This window comes from Salvelinus fontinalis, chromosome 12 (genome assembly GCF_029448725.1).
Source record: "Salvelinus fontinalis isolate EN_2023a chromosome 12, ASM2944872v1, whole genome shotgun sequence".
NCBI classification, from domain to species: domain Eukaryota; kingdom Metazoa; phylum Chordata; class Actinopteri; order Salmoniformes; family Salmonidae; genus Salvelinus; species Salvelinus fontinalis.
The window spans coordinates 10,225,976-10,245,342 of NC_074676.1; the positions used below are offsets into that span (position 1 = coordinate 10,225,976).

The following is a 19,367-nucleotide window of genomic DNA, read 5'->3' on the forward strand; positions in this document are numbered from 1 at the left end:
TCTCACCCCAGCAGATCCCTACGAGGACCACACTGGCTCACTGCGACTCATCACCATCAAGCCAATGGCGGCCCAGCCCACATACTCCTACCCATCCTCCTCCAGTCACAGCCAGGACTCGGTCGTCCTCAACGGAGAGGTGAGAGCCCGTCCCCGGCCTGCTGGCAATGATGTCATACTGAGTCTGCCAGCCTGTCCCAAATTGTTCCCTTCGCCTTGGCCTCAACCCTTTATATACGCAGATCTGAAGATAGTTCTGGATAGGTACAGAACAGGCAGTGTAGAGCTGGAGCTACTGTATATTGCACTTGGACTACAGATCTGCAAACATCAATGAGTTAGAGCCAAGGGGAAATAAGAATGGAATTGAAACCAGTTGTTTATTTGTAGGGAAGAGGAACCTCACCAAGTATACTCATAATACCAAGCAATGCCGAACTAGAATCAATATACAAATGCAATGGATACAAATGACTTTGTCCACAGGCAAACATGGGGCTCAAGCAGAAAACCGACATCGAACACTACAGGAACAAAGTACGCCAGAAAGCCAAGAGAAAAGGCTACTGTGATTTCCCCATCACAGACAATGGCATCCACCCATTCAACCCCAGAGAGAGGCACAGTAGGCCTGAGATGACAAAGGAGCCAATGACTGCTGAGGAGAAGAGGGCCTCCTATGCAGGATGCCACATCAGGAGGTAATATGCCAAGAGACATACAGTATGCTATACAGGAAGCATTAATTTCATGTTTGAGTGGGCATTCAGTGGGCGTTCAGTGGGCGTTCAGTGGGCGTTCAGCGTATGCAGATCCACTGATTTAAAAGTCACTTTTCAAAGTGCCTGTGCTGCAGCACCGGTGCTTTGTCTGGGCGAGAGTATCTGCTGACGCGATGCCTGACTGCCACTTCTCCCTGGTACCTGTTTAGTAACTGTCTGAAATATTACTGTAAGGGAGCATTGTAAGTCCATTTTGTATATCCAGGTGTTCAGTTTAAACCTGTACTGCAGCTCAGAGAAATCATTGAATCAGCCCAACTGTAGATGTTTGCAGATGACATTTTTTACTGATGATGATGATGATGATATTAATGATGGCTGTAACAATGACGACCGCAACTATGATATCCCTACTTCAGGCACCCCCCGTCGAGAGAGCCAGCCTACTGGAGCCGTCAGTCCCTGGTCGCCAGCAGCCCTAGCCCCGTGGAGACGGAGATGGACCTGCTGGTCCTCAGGGAGAGGTCCAGGAGAGGCATCCGCAACAGCGGTTATGACGTGAGTCATCACTGAATATCACTGCATCCATGAGACATAGATGTCCTTAAATGTGCACCGTACTGCCGAAGTAACTGCAGGGTGAATGTCCGAAAATTAACACCGTACTCCTGGAGTCACTGCAGGGGCAAAGGTGGTTGAGCCTAGAGAAGTTCTGGAACTGGGGTGCAATAACCTAGGGAAAACCCTAGGACAAAGCCTTTCCCATTATACCTACCTCTCCCAATCCTCACTTTTAAGCTCCATGGCTGAAATGAAAAGGATTACCTTCAGCCGAACTTTAAAACCTCCATCTAGTGCAGCCTGCGAGCCCGTTCTTTATGCTGCCTGAACCTTGCTGAATGTCAATGACAGTGAATATGATTTATAGCCTGTTCAGTGATTTAGATTGGAAGTCCGATACCAGTTAATAGCTCTGAATGTTCGGTGCTTTTAAATTGCAAATGGATAACCATGTATGTGTACGATTCGTGTGTGTGTGTGTGTGTGTGTGTGTGTGTGTGTGTGTGTGCATTTTGTCTTCCTGTGAGTCAGGCAGAGCCAGAGACGTTCCATGAGACCAACGTGGACCGACTGATGTGCTCCCTGGGTTATGGTGGAAGCCATCAGGTCAAAGGTCTCTCGGACTCGTCCACTCTGAGCTCTCAGCCCTCCATCGACGAGGTCCGGCAGCAGATGCATATCCTGCTGGGTAATGCCTTTGGGCTGGCCCCAGACGAGCCCTCGCCTGCCAGCCACCACCACTACCACCACCCTCACCCCCACCTCCACAGTTCCTACAATCCCAGCCACACTAGCGCTTACTCCGAAGGGGTGACCAGCGCCCCTGGCACCATGAACCATCCGTGCGGAGGAGGCCACCAGCGCGGGTCTGCCTACGGGCCGGAGATCCACCAGTGTAGCTTACCCAAACCTGTGAGTGCATTGATTAGACTGTGCAATGTAAAGCACATTATTTAGAGCGAAGCATTTGTGTACGTGTGCTCTTGTAGAATTGCTTATGGTGGTGGTTCGAACAAAAATCCTGAATGCTATTGTAGAAAATCAAGATGTGTCGAGAGAGTAGCTGCACAGTACATATGTTTAAACACCTACACACTGATTTAACTATGTTGTGTGTGTGTGTGTGTGTTGTGCTTGGTGCTGCAGGGCTTCAGGTTCACTCAGCTTCCTGACATGGGCGTTGGACCCCCACCTCCTCTGATACCCTCCAGGCCTGGACCCCCAACCGGGACCTCAATGAGGCTGTACGAACACCCCTCCTCCTTTTCCCTTCAACACTCCTCTAGCTGTTAGAAAGACAGTAAACTGATATATTCACATCCTCCCAATGCTAAACATGCCCAACATATTTTTATTTTATTTTTTAAGTCTACTTAACTAGTGCACTGTGTATCTTTGTAGTGCAACCCCCATATTTTTGTCTATCGCTTAAAGGGAAACGGAGAAGAAAAATGTCAAATTCGTATTCATCATCTCCAGCACCACCCCCAACGTCAACACATGTGAAATGGCACATTTCTATGTTTTGTAGTTAAAAAGATAGAGGAAGATAAGCGTTTCCTAGGACGTCATCGGTGTGCATCGTGTGAGTTTGATCCGTTTTAGAGGAGGCTTTGCCTACTAATTGCCTGCTAATTGCTTGATGATGTCATTAGAAACACTTGTCTTTCTTTATCTTTTTTACCACAAAACATAGAAATGTGCCATTTTTTGCCATTGGTGGTGATGTTGGGATGGTGCTAGAGATGATGAATATGAAGTTAAAAAATGGTTTAGTTTAAGTGCTTTGGCTTTAGATGTTATACTGTTCATGAATTGTGTTGTAATTCTACTCTGAGCTGTACTTTTTTCCGCATTATTTAAAACAAACAGCATCTTCATTTGAATGCCTTGACTCTTACCAGGTTTGCGGGTGAGGTATTACAGGCCACCCAGTGGTGAGATGTATGAATTACAAGGCTTTTGTCTTTGTTTCCCCTTCTGCAGTTCTTCACCCGATGTCAGCCTGAAGCCTCGTGTTTCCGAGGCCTCTGAGATGCAGAGTCAGCACAATGGTGCCCCCTATCTGCTTATCAACAGAGCGCCCTTCCCTGCTGTTACTGTTGACCAGTCCATGACCAGCTACTCAGGTCAGAATAATAAATATTATATATATTATGACTAGTAAATGTATACGTATATAGATGTAAATGTATATGTATACCTTTCTCTGTCAAATTGCTTCAGTTCACTCATTCAAGCATCTGATTGGCTAAACACTGCTTATCTCATACAGGAAACCCAATGACAGGAGTCTACGCCATATCAGCCAACCGCCCTGGTTACTCAGACTACTTTGTCATGCCTCCACCAGCGTCGTATGGAAGCCCATCCTGGATGTCCTACCCACCAGAACCCGAGGACATCCCACACCAGTGGAATGATACTGTAAATACTGTTAGTATCTGAACCAAACAATATCCTCTGATATTGTCCCTATATAACTCTGTTGGTTTGCTCTGGATTTATCCTCACTATTTGTCCCTGTTTTAAATCAGGCTCTTCTCTTTGCAGAATCCGTGTCATTTAGAAACCATTTGTTGAGATTACATGGTCTTTGGAGCTGAGTGGAGACAGCATATATTTCGGTGGGCACACACACTTCGTAACTCAACACAAAATTTTCCGATCAATGTACAGGGTTGTTGTGGCTCATTTCCTCTCATTCCATTTCCTTCTCTTTGTCTTCCAGGTGTCCTTTTGGTTAGGCAGTAGGGCCTCCCTCCCTCACATTGAGTACCCCTGGACTCGAGCACCCCGCCCTGCCCTTCACCCCTGGCCCTGGCTACTGGCCCCTGGCCTTCCTCCTCAGCCCAGCCAGGCCCTCTCTGCTCTGCTCTCTGAGCCCCAGGTCTCCCAGACCTCACAGCCTCCATGTCAACTGCCACCAGCCAGCAGAGGATGGCCTAGACTACAGTACAGCAGCACTATCCCTCATGGTAGTGCCACATACATCCTCTACCCTGGTCCACACCATCCAACGACAGGGCTGGCAAAGCTGGACTAACTAACTGTGCTTTTTGATTATCCAAATTCCTTAATGGACAGAAGAGTTGTACCTACTACTGGTGGTTTGTGTGTATTTAAAAAACTAACTTAGTCTCTCAGTTTCAGTTGTTGGATATTTGTGTGCTTTGTCGTTTACTTTCATGCTTTACTTCTTTTTAAAAGGGGAAAATAATTTAGTGAGTGTATGTTGTGCGCTCACCTTATTAAAAGGCCCAAAAAAAAAAAAAAAAAACGTGCGAAGAAAGGCTTTGGTGTGAGTGGCTATGTCATTCTGTATTTTTAAAATGTACTCATGACCTTTACCCAATCAGATTACAGTAAAAAAAAAAAACGGTCACCTGTTCTGTCATTCATATGTTTATGAAGTTTGTCTACTGACCATGATTATGAAAAGATGGATAGAGGCGTATATTGCTGCACACAAATGATCTTGCAATGGTTCCTCACGTGTTACGGTTTTGTATTCGGAGATTTTGACTTATATTGGGTCCTATCCGTTCACTGGACAGAGTGGTAAAGAAGATGGGTGTCGGATGGGCCACAGGTGTGTTGATTAAATATATTATGTAACGTGATGACATGAATTATTGACGAGACTTCTGCCAGCCGTGAGAGACAAGAGAGAGCGAGAGATTTTCTTGTATATTTTGACACCATTTTCTTTAGACATGTTGACTTGCTTTACTGCATTTTTGAATTTGAAGGATGGTCAGATTGCTTTCAATCCTATTTTCTAATTTGTAAAAGGGTACCAACACAGGATCACATAGTGTAAAACAAATACCACATTTCGAATGTATTCATGTCGGTGCATATGCTGGTATATGCACAATTACTCACTCGGTCATAACATAAGCAAAATGATGGATAATTCTATGTTTTACTAGTATTTACTGAGTTTCCAGAATCTCAAAACAAGGAAAACGTGATGGCTAGGGCCCTTTACCATGTACTGTACATGCTACGAGTTCAGTTCATCAGTGCAGTTAGGTGTAGATCAACAGCCACCAAAAGATGTTACCAGACTTGGCGATGTGTATTACTGCGCTGATAATGACATAGCATTGGAAAAGCGTTCACACTTCGAAATAGTAACAGAATAAGGTCTAATCAATGTGATATAATATGAAATAGAAAATACAGCTTGGTCTATCACAATGTAGGTACGACATTAGTTTAGTATGGATTAGATGAACATAGCACTTTCTTAGATTACCTGGCCCTACAAAACTGCAGTATCAATGTGAATACTTTGTTAAAGCATGCAATATTCATATTTGAAATATTCCATTTTTTTTTTACAAATTATTTGAGTCATACTCAATTATAATGGCGCAAATGCAAAGTCAGTATCTAGTCCATTCGTTTGACTGGGTAGGTGTCTTTAAATGGATCTCAACTGTTGCTACCCAGTTTGACAAATGTTATTTTACTATTTTTCTACAAAATTATGAATCAATTATTTTGGGAGATGTAGTTCCAAAAGTTGAAGCGTAATATTCCAGAGGAAATATGATGGGGGAAAAAAGCTGAAACGCAAATACCTTTTGAGAATCTATATGATTTGCTCTGTAATACTACATCCCTTTTCACCTCTACTCATACATTTGTAAAAATTCCTCTTCCAGATTTATTCACAGTAAAGTTTCACTCAACAATGTGGTTGAGACTTGAAAAGGAATCATAATGTAGCCTATACATTTAACATCTTGGCCTTTGTCAAGCACAAACAATTTGGTTGGTGCTTGGAATCATCATCATTATCACTTGTATCGCTAAAAGACAAAAGGTACTCCCATTTGGTTAAAATAAAATCATTGGTATGTTCAGTTACCCATATGATTGATTAAAATATGATTGATTAAAACAGTCAAAAGGAACATAATGAATGAGTTGACGCAAGTTGGTGTAGTGTTGATGCGTCTTTTATCAGACACATTTCTGAGATGGAATGTGATTATAGGCCCCTGATGTGTCGGAAGGCACAGCAGTTTGAATCATGTCATGCAGAATGCAGTTGGATGTAGTTATGCAGAATTTGGGTGAAATAAAAACCAATAAATTACAACTTAGAATTTGTTTCTTGTGTGGAACATTACAGTTTGCAACTCTGAATAAAGAATAGTTAGGGGAGAGTGAGGTACGTTGAGACATTCTTTATATTCAGCTTCCCTACTGGAAATATAGTATTCTTTCTAACAAAGATATCTACTGTACATATATTTCAGGATGTTGTATATCCCTGGAAATAATCAGAATTCATGTAAACATTACAGTTTTGAAAATATAGCTTGTCCAAAAAAAGTGTTCTTTTGAAACAACTTACCCCAGGTATGAGGTAAGTTGAGCATAGGGACAAGGTAAGTTGAGCTGCCTTGGGGTAAGTGGGTGATGGTGTCCTGTGACAGTGGGTGATGGTGTTGGTAGGTCCAATTTTAATTAATGGAATGGGGTTGTGGTATATTGCACATCATAAATGTAGACCAACATTCGGATATAGATCTCTCTGTTCAATATCACTTACCCTTCCATTTCACATTTTTGACATTTAGCAGAGACTCTTATCCAGAGCGGCTTACAAGAGCAATTAGGGTTAAGTGTCTTGCTCAATGGCACTTCGGCAGATTTTTCACCTAGCTGGCTCGGGATTCAAATCTTATCCCACCCCCACCTCAACTTACCCCAAGACAAACATTTTGACTATATTGGACAACACGGCTACAAAAATGGACATTCATGCTAGGTTTAGAACCTCATATTGTAGCTTATAGAGACCCCAACTGATGTTGGGGTTTAGATATAATCATCATGAAACCTATAACACAATAGATTAATTTGACTTTGTGAAAATCCGTTTTTTTTAAATGACCTAACTTGCTTACCACTTTTTTCATGTGTTTTCTTCCTTCACAGACTCCATGAAATGATGACCTCTTACTAAATATTTGGTCACATGATTCACTTTGTGTATGGTTTCCTAGAAACAAGGGGTGGCTCAACTAATCCTTTGGCTCAATTTACCCCACTCTCCCCTACTGTAGAAACCTGCATGTGAGGGAGGTGTCTGACATTTTCAGTGTTTGACATTTTCTACTAGTTCTTCCCCAGTGTAGAACTTCCCCAGTGTAAAACTCATTTGACCAGTGACATTGGAGGATTTACAAAGACCGCAGCTCTAGCCTGTTAAAGGACTTTTCTTGACTGGATTTCTTGACTTTTCTACGAGCACTGAATCCCACGTCATGGACCTTGACTTTTTTTAGGTGAGGGAACGCAACAACAAAAAAGTAAATGAAGTATGTATCATTATAGAACAGGACTCGCCAACCCTGTTCCTGGAGATCTATACTCCTGTAGGTTTTCACTTCAACCCTCACTTCAACCCCAGTTGTAACTAATATAATTCATTTTATAAACCAGCTAATTATTAGAATCGGGTGCACTAGATGTGGGTTGGAATGGAAACCTATAGGATGGTAGCTCTCCAGGAACAGGGTTGGAGAGCCCTGATAGAATATGCATAAAATGCATCCTCCAATTGTCTCCAACGTCTGCCTATGCCCACACATGTTGTCTCAAGAAAAACATGTATTTTTAATACCCTCAAACACAGGCATACCTAATTTTAAAATAGGCCATCATCACTGTCAATGGCGAATGGTAATTATTTAAGTTGTACCGCTGAAACTGCATCTGCATGCCAATCATTTTCTAGGGGAATAGCCTATGCATTTCGATATTCCTGAATTAGTGTTTCGTGAGCGAATTAGAACAGATGACGTTAATAACAAATTATTAGGCTGTCTTGTATTTTGTTTCAATCAAAGCATAAATCCTGCCTAGTGGCGCGCTCTGTTGAGTTTTGGCGCATGATATTTTTTTCGGTGACTATCCAGCTTCAGCTAACCATCCTAAAATCTCATTAGAACTGAGGAGGTGTTTTCTTGCTGTAACAGTAACATTATAGGCCTACTACTGTATGTTATGCTATTATATTCGGTTCTGTTATGTAAAATACTAATGATTCGTTATGTAATCTCCCACAGACAGATTCTCGTGACATGCAGCAGCGAGGCAATCATTCAGTAATTCAGCTTTGATCGAGATGTTCTAAACGACCACCATTGTGCGAAGGGATCATCTTCTATTTGTAATAATAATAATAATACGTGATGAGTAGGACTATTAGGCGTAGGCAACAGATCTTGATGAGTGCTGTTTTAAACGATTGGAGCGCCCTTCGTGGTTGTGATAGGACAGCACCAGGATCGCACAATGATGTTAAAGAAGTTGAACCAACTTGAACCAAAACACACTCAGCTCGTAGTAAATGTGTGCTTCTCAACTGGCAGTTCTCCTGTATTTCCATAAGGGGGAGGAAGAATTCCTCTAATGCATTAAGGTTTCATCTTACTCTCCTTTTGCAAAACATTTCTTGCATTAATGGAGGTCTAGATGCTATTTTCCTCCCATGATGCCCCTGGATTTCTTCTCAAACACGTTATAGTGTTATCCAGACATGGCTCTTGTCTAATGGGCCTGCCCAGCAGGCAACACTGGTTGGAATGACGTCATTGCTTGCTCTTTATCTTGCTGCTGCTGAGACAACCCTGTTTAACAACAACACAATACCCAGGTAACCCATCCCCTGCGGCTCTGGATCTGATGTCCCTACCTGCCAAGGTGTCTGTCGCGTCTCATCTCCCTGACCATGGAACAAGCCCCAGGCAGTGATGCAGTGACAAAAACAATCCCCTCTTCACCACATGGTTTTGGTCTGTTTCTTCCTCTCTCCTACTGAGGTAGTCAACACACAGAGCACAGCCTCCAGGACCACTGCTTCTGCAAAAGCAATGGGATTATATCCAACTTTAATAACAGGGTGCCTCTCAACCAGTGGAGGCTACTGGGGGGAGGACGGCTCATAACAATGGCTGGAATGGAGTGGTCCTCCCCTCAGCAGCCTCCACTGCTCTCAATTCCTGATAGCTTAGTGTTTTGCTTGATCTACATCGGTTGTCATGATGGATCCATACTACCCCTGAACTGGACCAAACTACGCACACAGAAGGTGAAATCATTAATGAATTAATGGCAACATTGACCTCTAGAAACACACACACACACACACACACACACACACACACACACACACACACACACACACACACACACACACACACAATATATATATATATATATATATATATATATATATATATATATATATATATATAGGACCAGTCAAAAGTTTGGACACACCTACTCATTCAAGGGTTTTTCTTTAAATGTACTAATTTCTACATTGTAGAATAATAGGGAAGATATCAAAACTATGAAATAACATGGAATCATGTAGTAATCAAAAAATGTGTTATTTTTCAAATTCTTCAAAGTAGCCACCCTTTGCTGATCATCAAGCCACCCTTGATGACAGCTTTGCACAATCTTGGCATTCTATCAACCAGCTTCACCTGGAATGCTTTTCCAGCAGTCTTGAATGAGTTCCCACATATGCTGAGCACTTGTTGGTTACTTTTCCTTCACTCTGCGTCCAACTCAACCCAAATAATCTCAATTGGGTTGAGGTCAGGTGATTGTGGAGGTCAGGTCATCTGATGCAGCGCTCCATCACCCTGCTTGGTCAAATATACCTTACACACCCTGGAGGTGGGTTTTGGGTCATTGTCCTGTTTAAAAACAAATGATAGTCCCACTAAGCCCAAACCAGATGGGATGGCGTATCGCTGCAGAATGCTGTGGTAGCCATGTTGGTTAAGTGTGCGTTGAATTCTAAATAAATCACTAAGTGTCACCAGCAAATCACCCCCCACCATAACACGTCCTTCTCCATGATACACGGTGGGAACCACACATGCGGAGATCATCCGTTCACCTACTCTGTGTCTCACAATGACACGGCGGTTTGAAGCACAAATCTCAAATTTGGACTCATCAGACCAAAGGACAGATCTCCACCGGTCTAATGTCCATAGCTCATGTTTCTTGGCCCAAATAAGTCTTCTTCTTATTGGTGTCCTTTAGTGGTGGTTTCTTTGCAGCAATTCGACCATGAAGGCCTGATTCACGCAATCACCTCTGAACAGTTGATGTTGAGATGTGTCTGTTACTTGAACTCTGTGAAGCATTTATTTGGGCTGGAGTTTCTGAGGCTGGTAACTCTAATTTGTACCATGTTGTGTTGCTACCATGTTGTTGTTATGTTGTGTTGCTACCATGCTGTGTTGTCATGTGTTGCTGCCTTGCTATGTTGTTGTCTTAGGTCTCTCTTTATGTTGTGTTGTGTTGTCTCTCTTGTTAGGATGTGTGTTTTGTCCTATATTTATATTGTATTTTTTATTTATTTTTCAATCCCAGGCCCCCGTCCCTGCAGGAGGCCTTTTGCCTTTTGGTAGGCTGTCATTGTAAACAAGAATTTGTTCTTAACTGACTTGCCTAGTTAAAAAAAAGGTTAAATAAAATAATGAACTTATCTTCTGCAGCAGAGGTAACTATGGGTCATCCTTTCTTGTGGCGGTCCTCATGAGCCAGTTTCATCATAGTGCTTGATGGTTTTTGCAACTGCACTTTCAAAGTTCTTGAAATTTTCCGGATTGACTGACTTTCATGTCTTGTTTCTCTTTGCTTATTTGTGACCAACTGGCTAAAATCGGTCTTATGCAGGAAAATTTGAAATTGTGTTTTTTTCATTGGATAAAAGAGCTATAAAATTGTATATCATACACTACAGTTGAGGAGCAATGGGAAAGTAATTCTGCTTTGAAAGTTGATAAACTTGTAAACTCACTTTTGAGAAAATGGCCTTTGAATATTTTGGTACTGCTACTGGAGAGCTCTTCTTTGTCTACACCCATTTAGCATCACCTATTCACACCCTCTTAAGCTTCAGCCTCACCCATCTCTTTAAGGGTTGATCCGAGCGTTCTGTACTAACAACAGCAGTCAAGCACCCAAGCTAACTTGCTAGCTACTTCCAGGCACAAATGAGAGAACAGCTCACTGAACATTACTCACCCTAGCAGAGCTGGTTAGGCTGTTATGTTATCCAGAGCGTTGGTGACTGCAACTGTGCTGTCAGATTGTCCGTTTGTAAATTCGTTCTCGGCGTATTCAGAGCGCACCCTGGACGCTCTGGCCGATGAGTAGGGTTGATCCGAACGTTCTGACCTCACAACGGCAGACAAGCACCCAAGTTAACTGGCTAACGTTGGCTAGCTTGAGATGAGAGAAATGAGAGAACACCCCACTCTGACCATTTTACTCGCCCTAGCAGAGCTGGTTAAACTGTTTTCATGTTATCCAGAGTGTTGGTGACTGTAACAGTGCTGCTGGCAACAATTGAATTAGGCTTTTTTTTGCCAACGTTTCCTGACACCGGCCATATTCAACGGGTGGTGAGTGTTTGTAAATGAATGAGTTATTCTGCTGCTCTGGCACACTCAGACGAGAGTGCTCTGAAATCGGAGTAGATAGCCAGACTGAATTTACGAACGCACCCGAAACGGTTCCTTACATAGTGGTGCCTTTTGTTAAGACAATTAACCATAATCCCAACTCATGACGTTACTACCCTATGTCAAAATTAGAAATGTTATATATCTGAAAATGTAGCTACTGTAACTAGACTATCTTACCCGTGGTCGGAAATCGGAGTAGATAGCCAGAGAGATTTTACCAGCTAAGTTACGTCTATCAACAGTTGTCGCAGTGACATTGTATTGAAATGGATACTTTCATTGATGAGTCTTTTGTTTAGACATGTAGCTAGCTAGCTAAACAACTTCTTGCCACTAGGGGGGTGCCATTTCGACATAGCACAAATTCGTATCCAAATTAAACTGCCTCGTACTCAATTCTTGCTCGTACAATATGCATATTATTATTACTATTGGATAGAAAACACTCTCTAGTTTCTAAAACCGTTTGAATTATGTCTGTAAGTGAAACAGAACTAGACTTAGAGCAATTCTCCTATGAGGATTTGAAAATGGTGAAATCTGCTTGCTGTTCCCAGACCTGTGGATAACCCTGACTGTCTTCTATTGGTTGAGATGCACTGCATACGCCTTCCCCTGGTTGTTAGCGAATAGTGAGTCTTGAAATGGCGTCTCTACGTAGTTCCCAAAGTCTATAAATTGATTGGGAACGAGGTGGCTGATTCTTTTCACCTTCGCTCGGGCGCACTGAGGAGCTGGGGACGTTCTTTTGGAACCATCGGTTATACATCTCAGACATTTCCGGCTGTGTTTTTATTCGATATAGGTGTTGAAGACATCGTAATGTTGTTATTTTGAACCGAATTATATCAGTTTATGACAGTATATTGCGATTTTCGGGTATTTATTTTCTTGGCGCTGTAGAAAGTTGGGTAGCTCTCTCTCTCTCAAGCTAATGTTTACTGCTAATTGCAAAGTGGAAGACGACATAATACAACCTAGCAACGATTCTTTTGGACAAATGACGCCTTTCCCAAGATTCTGATGGAAGCCCGGCAAATAGTAAGCAATTTTTTATGTATTAATTCGTATTTATGTTGACAAATGGCAAATAATTATTCCGCCATGTTTTTCGGTGCATCTCGCTTTAGCGCACTCTGTATGCTTGAAGTAACGTTAATTTTAAAATTGTAACCCAGCGATTGCATTAAGAACTAATTTGTCTTTCAATTGCTGTCCAACCTGTATTTTTTTAGTCAAGTTTATTATTAGTTATGGATTAGATTAGGTTCCTGTCCAAGATGGCGCCCGACAGATTGCTTGAAGTTTTGGCCACTAATCACGTTGTATAACCACGAATTGTGCCGCTAAATATGCACATTTTCGAACAAACTCTATATGCATTGTGTAATATGATGTTACTGGACTGTCATCTGAAGAATTCTGAGAAGGTTAGTGAAAAAATGTATATATTTTGGGGGTTATTACGTTATCGCTATTTTTGCCCTGAATCAATGCTGCTGTGTGGTTGGCTATTGTGGTTAGCTAAAATAACGCTATATTGTGTTTTCGCTGTAAAACACTAAGAAAATCTGAAATATTGGCTAGATTCATAAGATCTATGTCTTTCATCTGCTGTACGCTGTGTATTTTTAAGAAATGTTTTATGATGAGTAATTAGCTAATACACGATGGTCTCTGTAGTTATCTAGTGGCTTTGGTGAGAGTTGTAATGGTGGCTGCAATGGTAAACTCTGATTTATACCTGAAATATGCAAATTTTTCTAACAAAACCTATGCTATATAATAAATATGTTATCAGACTGTCATCTGATGAGGTTGTTTCTTGGTTAGTGGCTATTTATATCTTTATTTGGTTGAATTTGTGATAGCTGGTGATGGAGTAAAAAATGGTGGAGTATGGGAGTGGTGTCTTTTGCTAACGTGGTTAGCTAATAGATTTACATATTTTGTCTTCCCTGTAAAACATTTTAAAAATCAGAAATGATGGCTTTATTCACAAGATGTGTATCTTTCATTTGGTGTCTTGGACTTGTGATTTCATGAACATTTTATTATATGATATCCCTGTGGCTTTAGGCTAGGCTATGCTAGTCAGCTTTTGTGATGGGGGTGCTCCCGGATCCGGGTTTGTGAGGCGTTAGAGGTTAAACATAATTCCAACTCATGACGTTACCCCCCTGCATGAATCTGCAGGTAGCTAACCAACCAGGTTCAATGTTAGCTAGCTAACATTGGGCTATAGCTAGCCAAGCAAATGGCTCTGAGATACGAATAATATGATAATACACGTAACGTTAGCTAGCAAGCCAGACACTTTAACTTGAAATGAAAACAACTTCGTCAAAATTAGAAACGTGTAATATCTGAAAATGTAGCTAGCTAGACTATCTTATCCCTATACATCATGGTTGGACACTTCTCTCTGTCACAGATGCCATGGTTGCCGTTTGTTTGAAGATGTAATCTGGAGAAAGGTGTTTTATACATCTCCTTAGCTATCATACTCTACTTCCACTGATTTCAAAACTCGGTCCTCCAGAAAGTGGAAAGCAACACTTATGCAGTTCTACTAAGCAACATATATATATTTTAAAAGCCGTGTTAGACAGGATTACCTACACATACTAACCAGCTCAAATAGACAGAAGCGTGCTATATAGCAGTCCAATCCAAACTCATCTCCCGGCATGTCCAGCCCACTCATTATCTCAGCCAAGCATGGTTAGCGGGAAGGTTGCTGACTTTTTCTGTGGCTAAACTAACTAGGCTCGTAAATGTACAATTTTATTCGTATTTACAGATGGCACACACGTTTGTTATTAAGGCACGTGAAAGTTCACATGTTACAGAATTCGTTGCTGCCAAAAAAACTAATTTTGATTAAAAAAAAAGATTACATTCAAAAGGCTCTCGTGTGAAGTAGTGACCCATGACATATGCCTAGTTTCCTGAAACGGGTCACATTAGAGCTGTTCTTGCCATAATAGGGGTATCTTCTGTATACCATCCCTATCTTGTCACAACACAACTGATTGGTTCAAACGCAGGAAAGAAATTCCCCTAATGAACTTTTAACAAGGCACTCCTGTTAATTGAAATGCATTCCAGGTGACTATCTCATGAAGCTGGTTGAGAGAATGCCAAGAGTGTGCAAAGCTGTCATCAAGGCAAAGAGTGGCTACTTTGAAGAATCTAAAATATATTTTGATTTGTTTAACACTTTTTTCATTAGTACATGATTCCATATGTGCTATTTCATAGTTTTGATGTCTTCACTGTTATTTTACAATGTAGAAACTAGTAAGAATAAAAATCTGGAATGAGTAGGTGTGTCCAAACTTTTGACTGTTACTCTATATAAAATAATATTTGATAAAACATTGAATTTGTCCTTTACTGCTATAGCCCATAGAAATGCATTGAGTATCACATTTGTACATGGCAAAACAGACAGTCCAAAAATGTATCATGAAGAATAAGGTTTTGAAATGTCTATCCTATATCTGAGATACAATAGATACAATTTAGACACAAGTTTGGTCACTTTATTCATGGCACGGTTGACCCCCTTATGCACGTTGTGCCTTCACTCCTGTGAAGCTTGTGTGCGTAATTGAGCAAAACAACCAACACCCCTTTCAATATTGGTGTCTTATAGCTCAAATGTACATTGTAGAAAATAGTCAAAATAAAGAAAAACCCTGGAATGAGTAGATGTGTCCAAACTTTTGACTGGTACTGTAGATAGATAATTAGCTTATCAGAACAACACATTTTTAATTGTTCTGTCTTACAAATGGCCCAAGGACATGTAACTTTGAATGGAAAAATCCGACAGCTTTCTTTTGTGCTTGCGAAGGATTTTGATTTGAGAATGTTCTGTTTTGTCCTTGGATGGCTTGCCTCTTAATCCTTTCACCGCCTGCTGGATTTGATTTTGCACTCAGCTTGGACTGTGCACTTGTCCATCAGATTTGCACAGAACAGCATCTTTAGGCCAGCAGTTTGTGTGTGTGTGTGTGTGTAAATAAGGGCTTGGAGGCCCTTCAGGCAGTGCTGGCTCAGCTCATCTGCCTGGGAGGCCCACTGTAATGAGAGATGTTTAATCGCTTCTCACAGTAATTAATGAGCAATCACTGAAAGGCAAACAAATGAGAATTATGAAATTGGGGAACTCAGCAAAAGATCAGAGCACAGGGCTCAAACTGTTCAGAGGATTTACGTTTTGATAGAGAATGGGAACACAGGGGAAATTGCTGCTCTAACTGCAGTGTACTAAGAATGTATTTTTATGGAGAATTCCTCATAGGTTAGGCCTACTTGCGTTTTTCAGTTTTAAAAATGGAAGGTAAAACTACAGAGATTCTTTAGCTATAAAAACAAAGATTTTTTTATTTTTTATTTTTACTGTTGTCACAAAGCACAGCGTGCCAATCTAAAAAAGAGAGAAAAATGGCATGGCAGCGAGCTAGCCTGGTGGAACTAGTCTGATCACTATGTTCACCACTCTATTTCACTTCATAGTAAAATCCGGCTGTGATGAACAAACATGCTTTCTATCCGGGATCCTTGGGACAGCCCTACCCCATTGAAGTTGAAATGTAAAATGGTTAGGGTTAGGGTTTAGGGTAGGCACGTCCCAAGGATCCCGGATAGCACTAACAATGAACAAACAAACTCAAACTGCAAAATTCTGTAAATAAAATATTTTCAATTCTGAGTTATTTGTAACCATACCCAACAAATGTCACAAAATATAAAAATGTGCGAAATTGCTAGCTAGACATGACGGCCACTGATGATATGATTCAAAGCTCCAATGTGCCGATCATACTGGGTCGTTTACAACGGACAGGCAGAATTTAACGAGCTCCTGCAGGTTATCACTGGATTTCTTAAAACGCTAGTAACAGGATAGTACATGCTTGATTGCAACCAAAACCCCAAAATAATAAACCAACAGATCGGTTTATCTCTCACTACCGTGTCAAGGGATTATGATACTAAACATCTGTTGTCTACGTTCTCTACTCCCACCACCAATGAAATATCAACCTATCAGGAGTATTGGAACCCCACCCTCTGCCATCAGCAAAAAAAAATCAGAGACAATCAGTTTTCAGGTGAAAAGGAAGAGAGCCTGTGACACAACTTTTGCTTTTGGATGTGCACCTTGCTATTTACAGTCCCCGGTGAAACATATAGCAACTAGCTACGGCACATTTGCTAGCTTGTAACCTAACGTAGCAGGCGTGGCTAGCTAACGTTAGCTCTCTGAAGTTGTTTATATCCGGAATATTAACAAGACGACACTCCATCTTAACTCCTCCTTCACATTTACCGGATTGGTTGAACAGTGCAGAAGAGAACCTCCCCCGATTTGTTTTTCTGAATATTTAGCTAACATTTTCTCCTATCCTATCTCCTATTTAGTAATTTAGCGTAGGGTTTCCCAAACTCGGTCCTGGGGCCCCCCGAGTGCACGTTTTGGTTTTTGACTTAGCACTACACAGCTGATTCAAATAATCAAAGCTTGATGATACGTTTGTTATTTGAATCAGTTGTGTAGTGCTAGGGCAAAAACCAAAACAGGATTGGGTTCAAGAAACCCTGATTTATCCAGAGCAACTAGGGTTAAGTGCGTTGCTCAAGGGCACATTGACATTTCTTCACTTAGCCCACTCAGGGAGTCGAACCAGAAACCCTTTGGTTACTGGGCCAACATGCTTAACCACTTGGCTAACTACCCCTCTTTGAGTAAATAGGCTATATCAGTCATTTTTTTGAAAATATCACATGTAGGGCCTACTGGTAATGTAATCACCCAATGCTCAATTATGAGACTTATTTCAAAATGTTCAATATAATCTGAGTGAACAATTTTCAAACAGGAATAACTACTACCAGTGTCTTTCTCAGTTTGTCATATTTTTTGAGCCATCATTGTAAGAATAATTCATGTTTTTTAGCTCTTATCCTCCAGCCCTCATTCAGCTGGGAGTCAGTAAGGCCAGAGATATGGATATAATGATGAGATGCTTTTGTCTCCGTCCTAATAACGGGAATCATTGGTGGGTGGCTAGCTCCCGCCTATTCCTCTCTTTGTTTCAACTGTGCAAGAGAGAACCAATCCGGTAAAGGACCGGAAAGAAAGAAACACTACTCATGTTAGGTTAGCTTTCTAGGTACATCAATAGCTTTAGATTGGTTGCTTTTAGGCACAACTTCCAAGATTTCCATCAAGGACGTTGCCTCTTAGATCATCACTCTCCCTCGCTTGGGCAAGAGACATTTAAGTTACACTCGGATGTGACAATGTAAAACATAATTCAAGGGCTGATGGCAGAGGGCCAAGGGCTGTCTACTTTGTGTTTGGAACGCAGCCTGAGTGTCTCCTTGTAATTGGCAGGACCAAATGGAGAGGTGGTGGAAAGAAGCCACTGCCTCATAGCGGATGTCATTCATTGAGAGAGAATTGTATGTCCTTGTTAGATTCAAAGCCACAGGGGGAGACACTGGTTCAGTTGAGCCAGGATGATGACAGGGTGCCATTCGCTCTAGATGGCTGTCTTTGTAAACTACGGGGGACAGGCCAGTAGAGGGCTGCAGTTTTCCTCTTATCTGTTCTGGGACGCTGATCTCAACAGCCGTTTGTTCCAGTGTAATATGGGAGCGGTGAGAGTTAGCCAGACACCTTGTTTGGGCAGAATTAATTAGGTTTGGTTTCCCTCCCAGGGCCCATTATCAAAGTCTTATCTGCTAATAAGAAACTGAAACTGTAATTACAGTTGAATATACCTGGCAGAGGAGAGGCTCTGATTAAATAGTAATGTGAAGACCTGTAAAGTGAAGAGAGAGGGGGGAGAGGCGGAGGGCAGGGGGGAGAGAGAGAGCTAGTGAGTGATAGAGAGAGAGAGACAGCGGAAGAGAGAGAGGGGGAGGGCAGAAATGGCGAGCCAGGAGAGTGATGAAATATGTAAGCCTTTGGCACTTAAAACTTTACAGATCTTACAAACGTTTCTGCAGTGTGTGTATGTCTCTGTGTATGTTTTGTCAGATGTAGGCCATTTTTGTTCATGTTATGAAATCGTAACAGTCATTGCAGTGATCACGTATCCCCAATGTATTGCTAGTCTCCTTCAGCGTAACGTTTCCCTCTCTTCAGAATATGTCACTTATCTTAGGATACACAAGAAATACACTGTGGGTAATTTAAATCACTGATGGAGAGGCAATGTAAGGCAATTATAACACAGAGACCTACTTCATGTTTTTTTGCTTTATTAAATGCAAATGATCAGGCAGTATGGGATGCTATATCAGCACTCTATGCACGCACGCACGCACACACACACACACACACACACACACACACACACACACACACACACACACACACACACACACACACACACACACACACACACACACACACACACACACACACACACACACACACACACACACACACACACACACACACACACACACACACACACACACACACTGTTGTCTCCTTTCCACACTAATGACTCCTCGCAGCACCGCCACAATT

General features: G+C 41.6%; 1 protein-coding gene across 5 annotated transcripts in view; it reads left to right on the forward strand.

Annotated features, from left to right (window-relative positions):
• Nucleotides 1-6,399, forward strand: part of LOC129866766 (UPF0606 protein KIAA1549L-like) — a 40,205-nt gene extending 33,806 nt beyond the window's left edge. For 3 of the 5 annotated variants that reach the window (XM_055939625.1, XM_055939627.1, XM_055939629.1), the window contains 9 exons: nt 12-139; nt 487-701; nt 1,142-1,280; nt 1,815-2,195; nt 2,430-2,527; nt 3,270-3,412; nt 3,559-3,719; nt 3,837-3,910; nt 4,015-6,399. In XM_055939625.1, the coding sequence (XP_055795600.1) occupies nt 12-139; nt 487-701; nt 1,142-1,280; nt 1,815-2,195; nt 2,430-2,527; nt 3,270-3,412; nt 3,559-3,719; nt 3,837-3,866 (1,295 nt within the window). In that variant the 3' untranslated portion in view covers nt 3,867-3,910; nt 4,015-6,399. The remainder of the gene's footprint in view (nt 1-11; nt 140-486; nt 702-1,141; nt 1,281-1,814; nt 2,196-2,429; nt 2,528-3,269; nt 3,413-3,558; nt 3,720-3,836; nt 3,911-4,014) is intronic. The other 2 variants (XM_055939628.1, XM_055939626.1) reach the window with 2 other exon arrangements.
• Nucleotides 6,400-19,367: the final 12,968 nt, after the last annotated feature.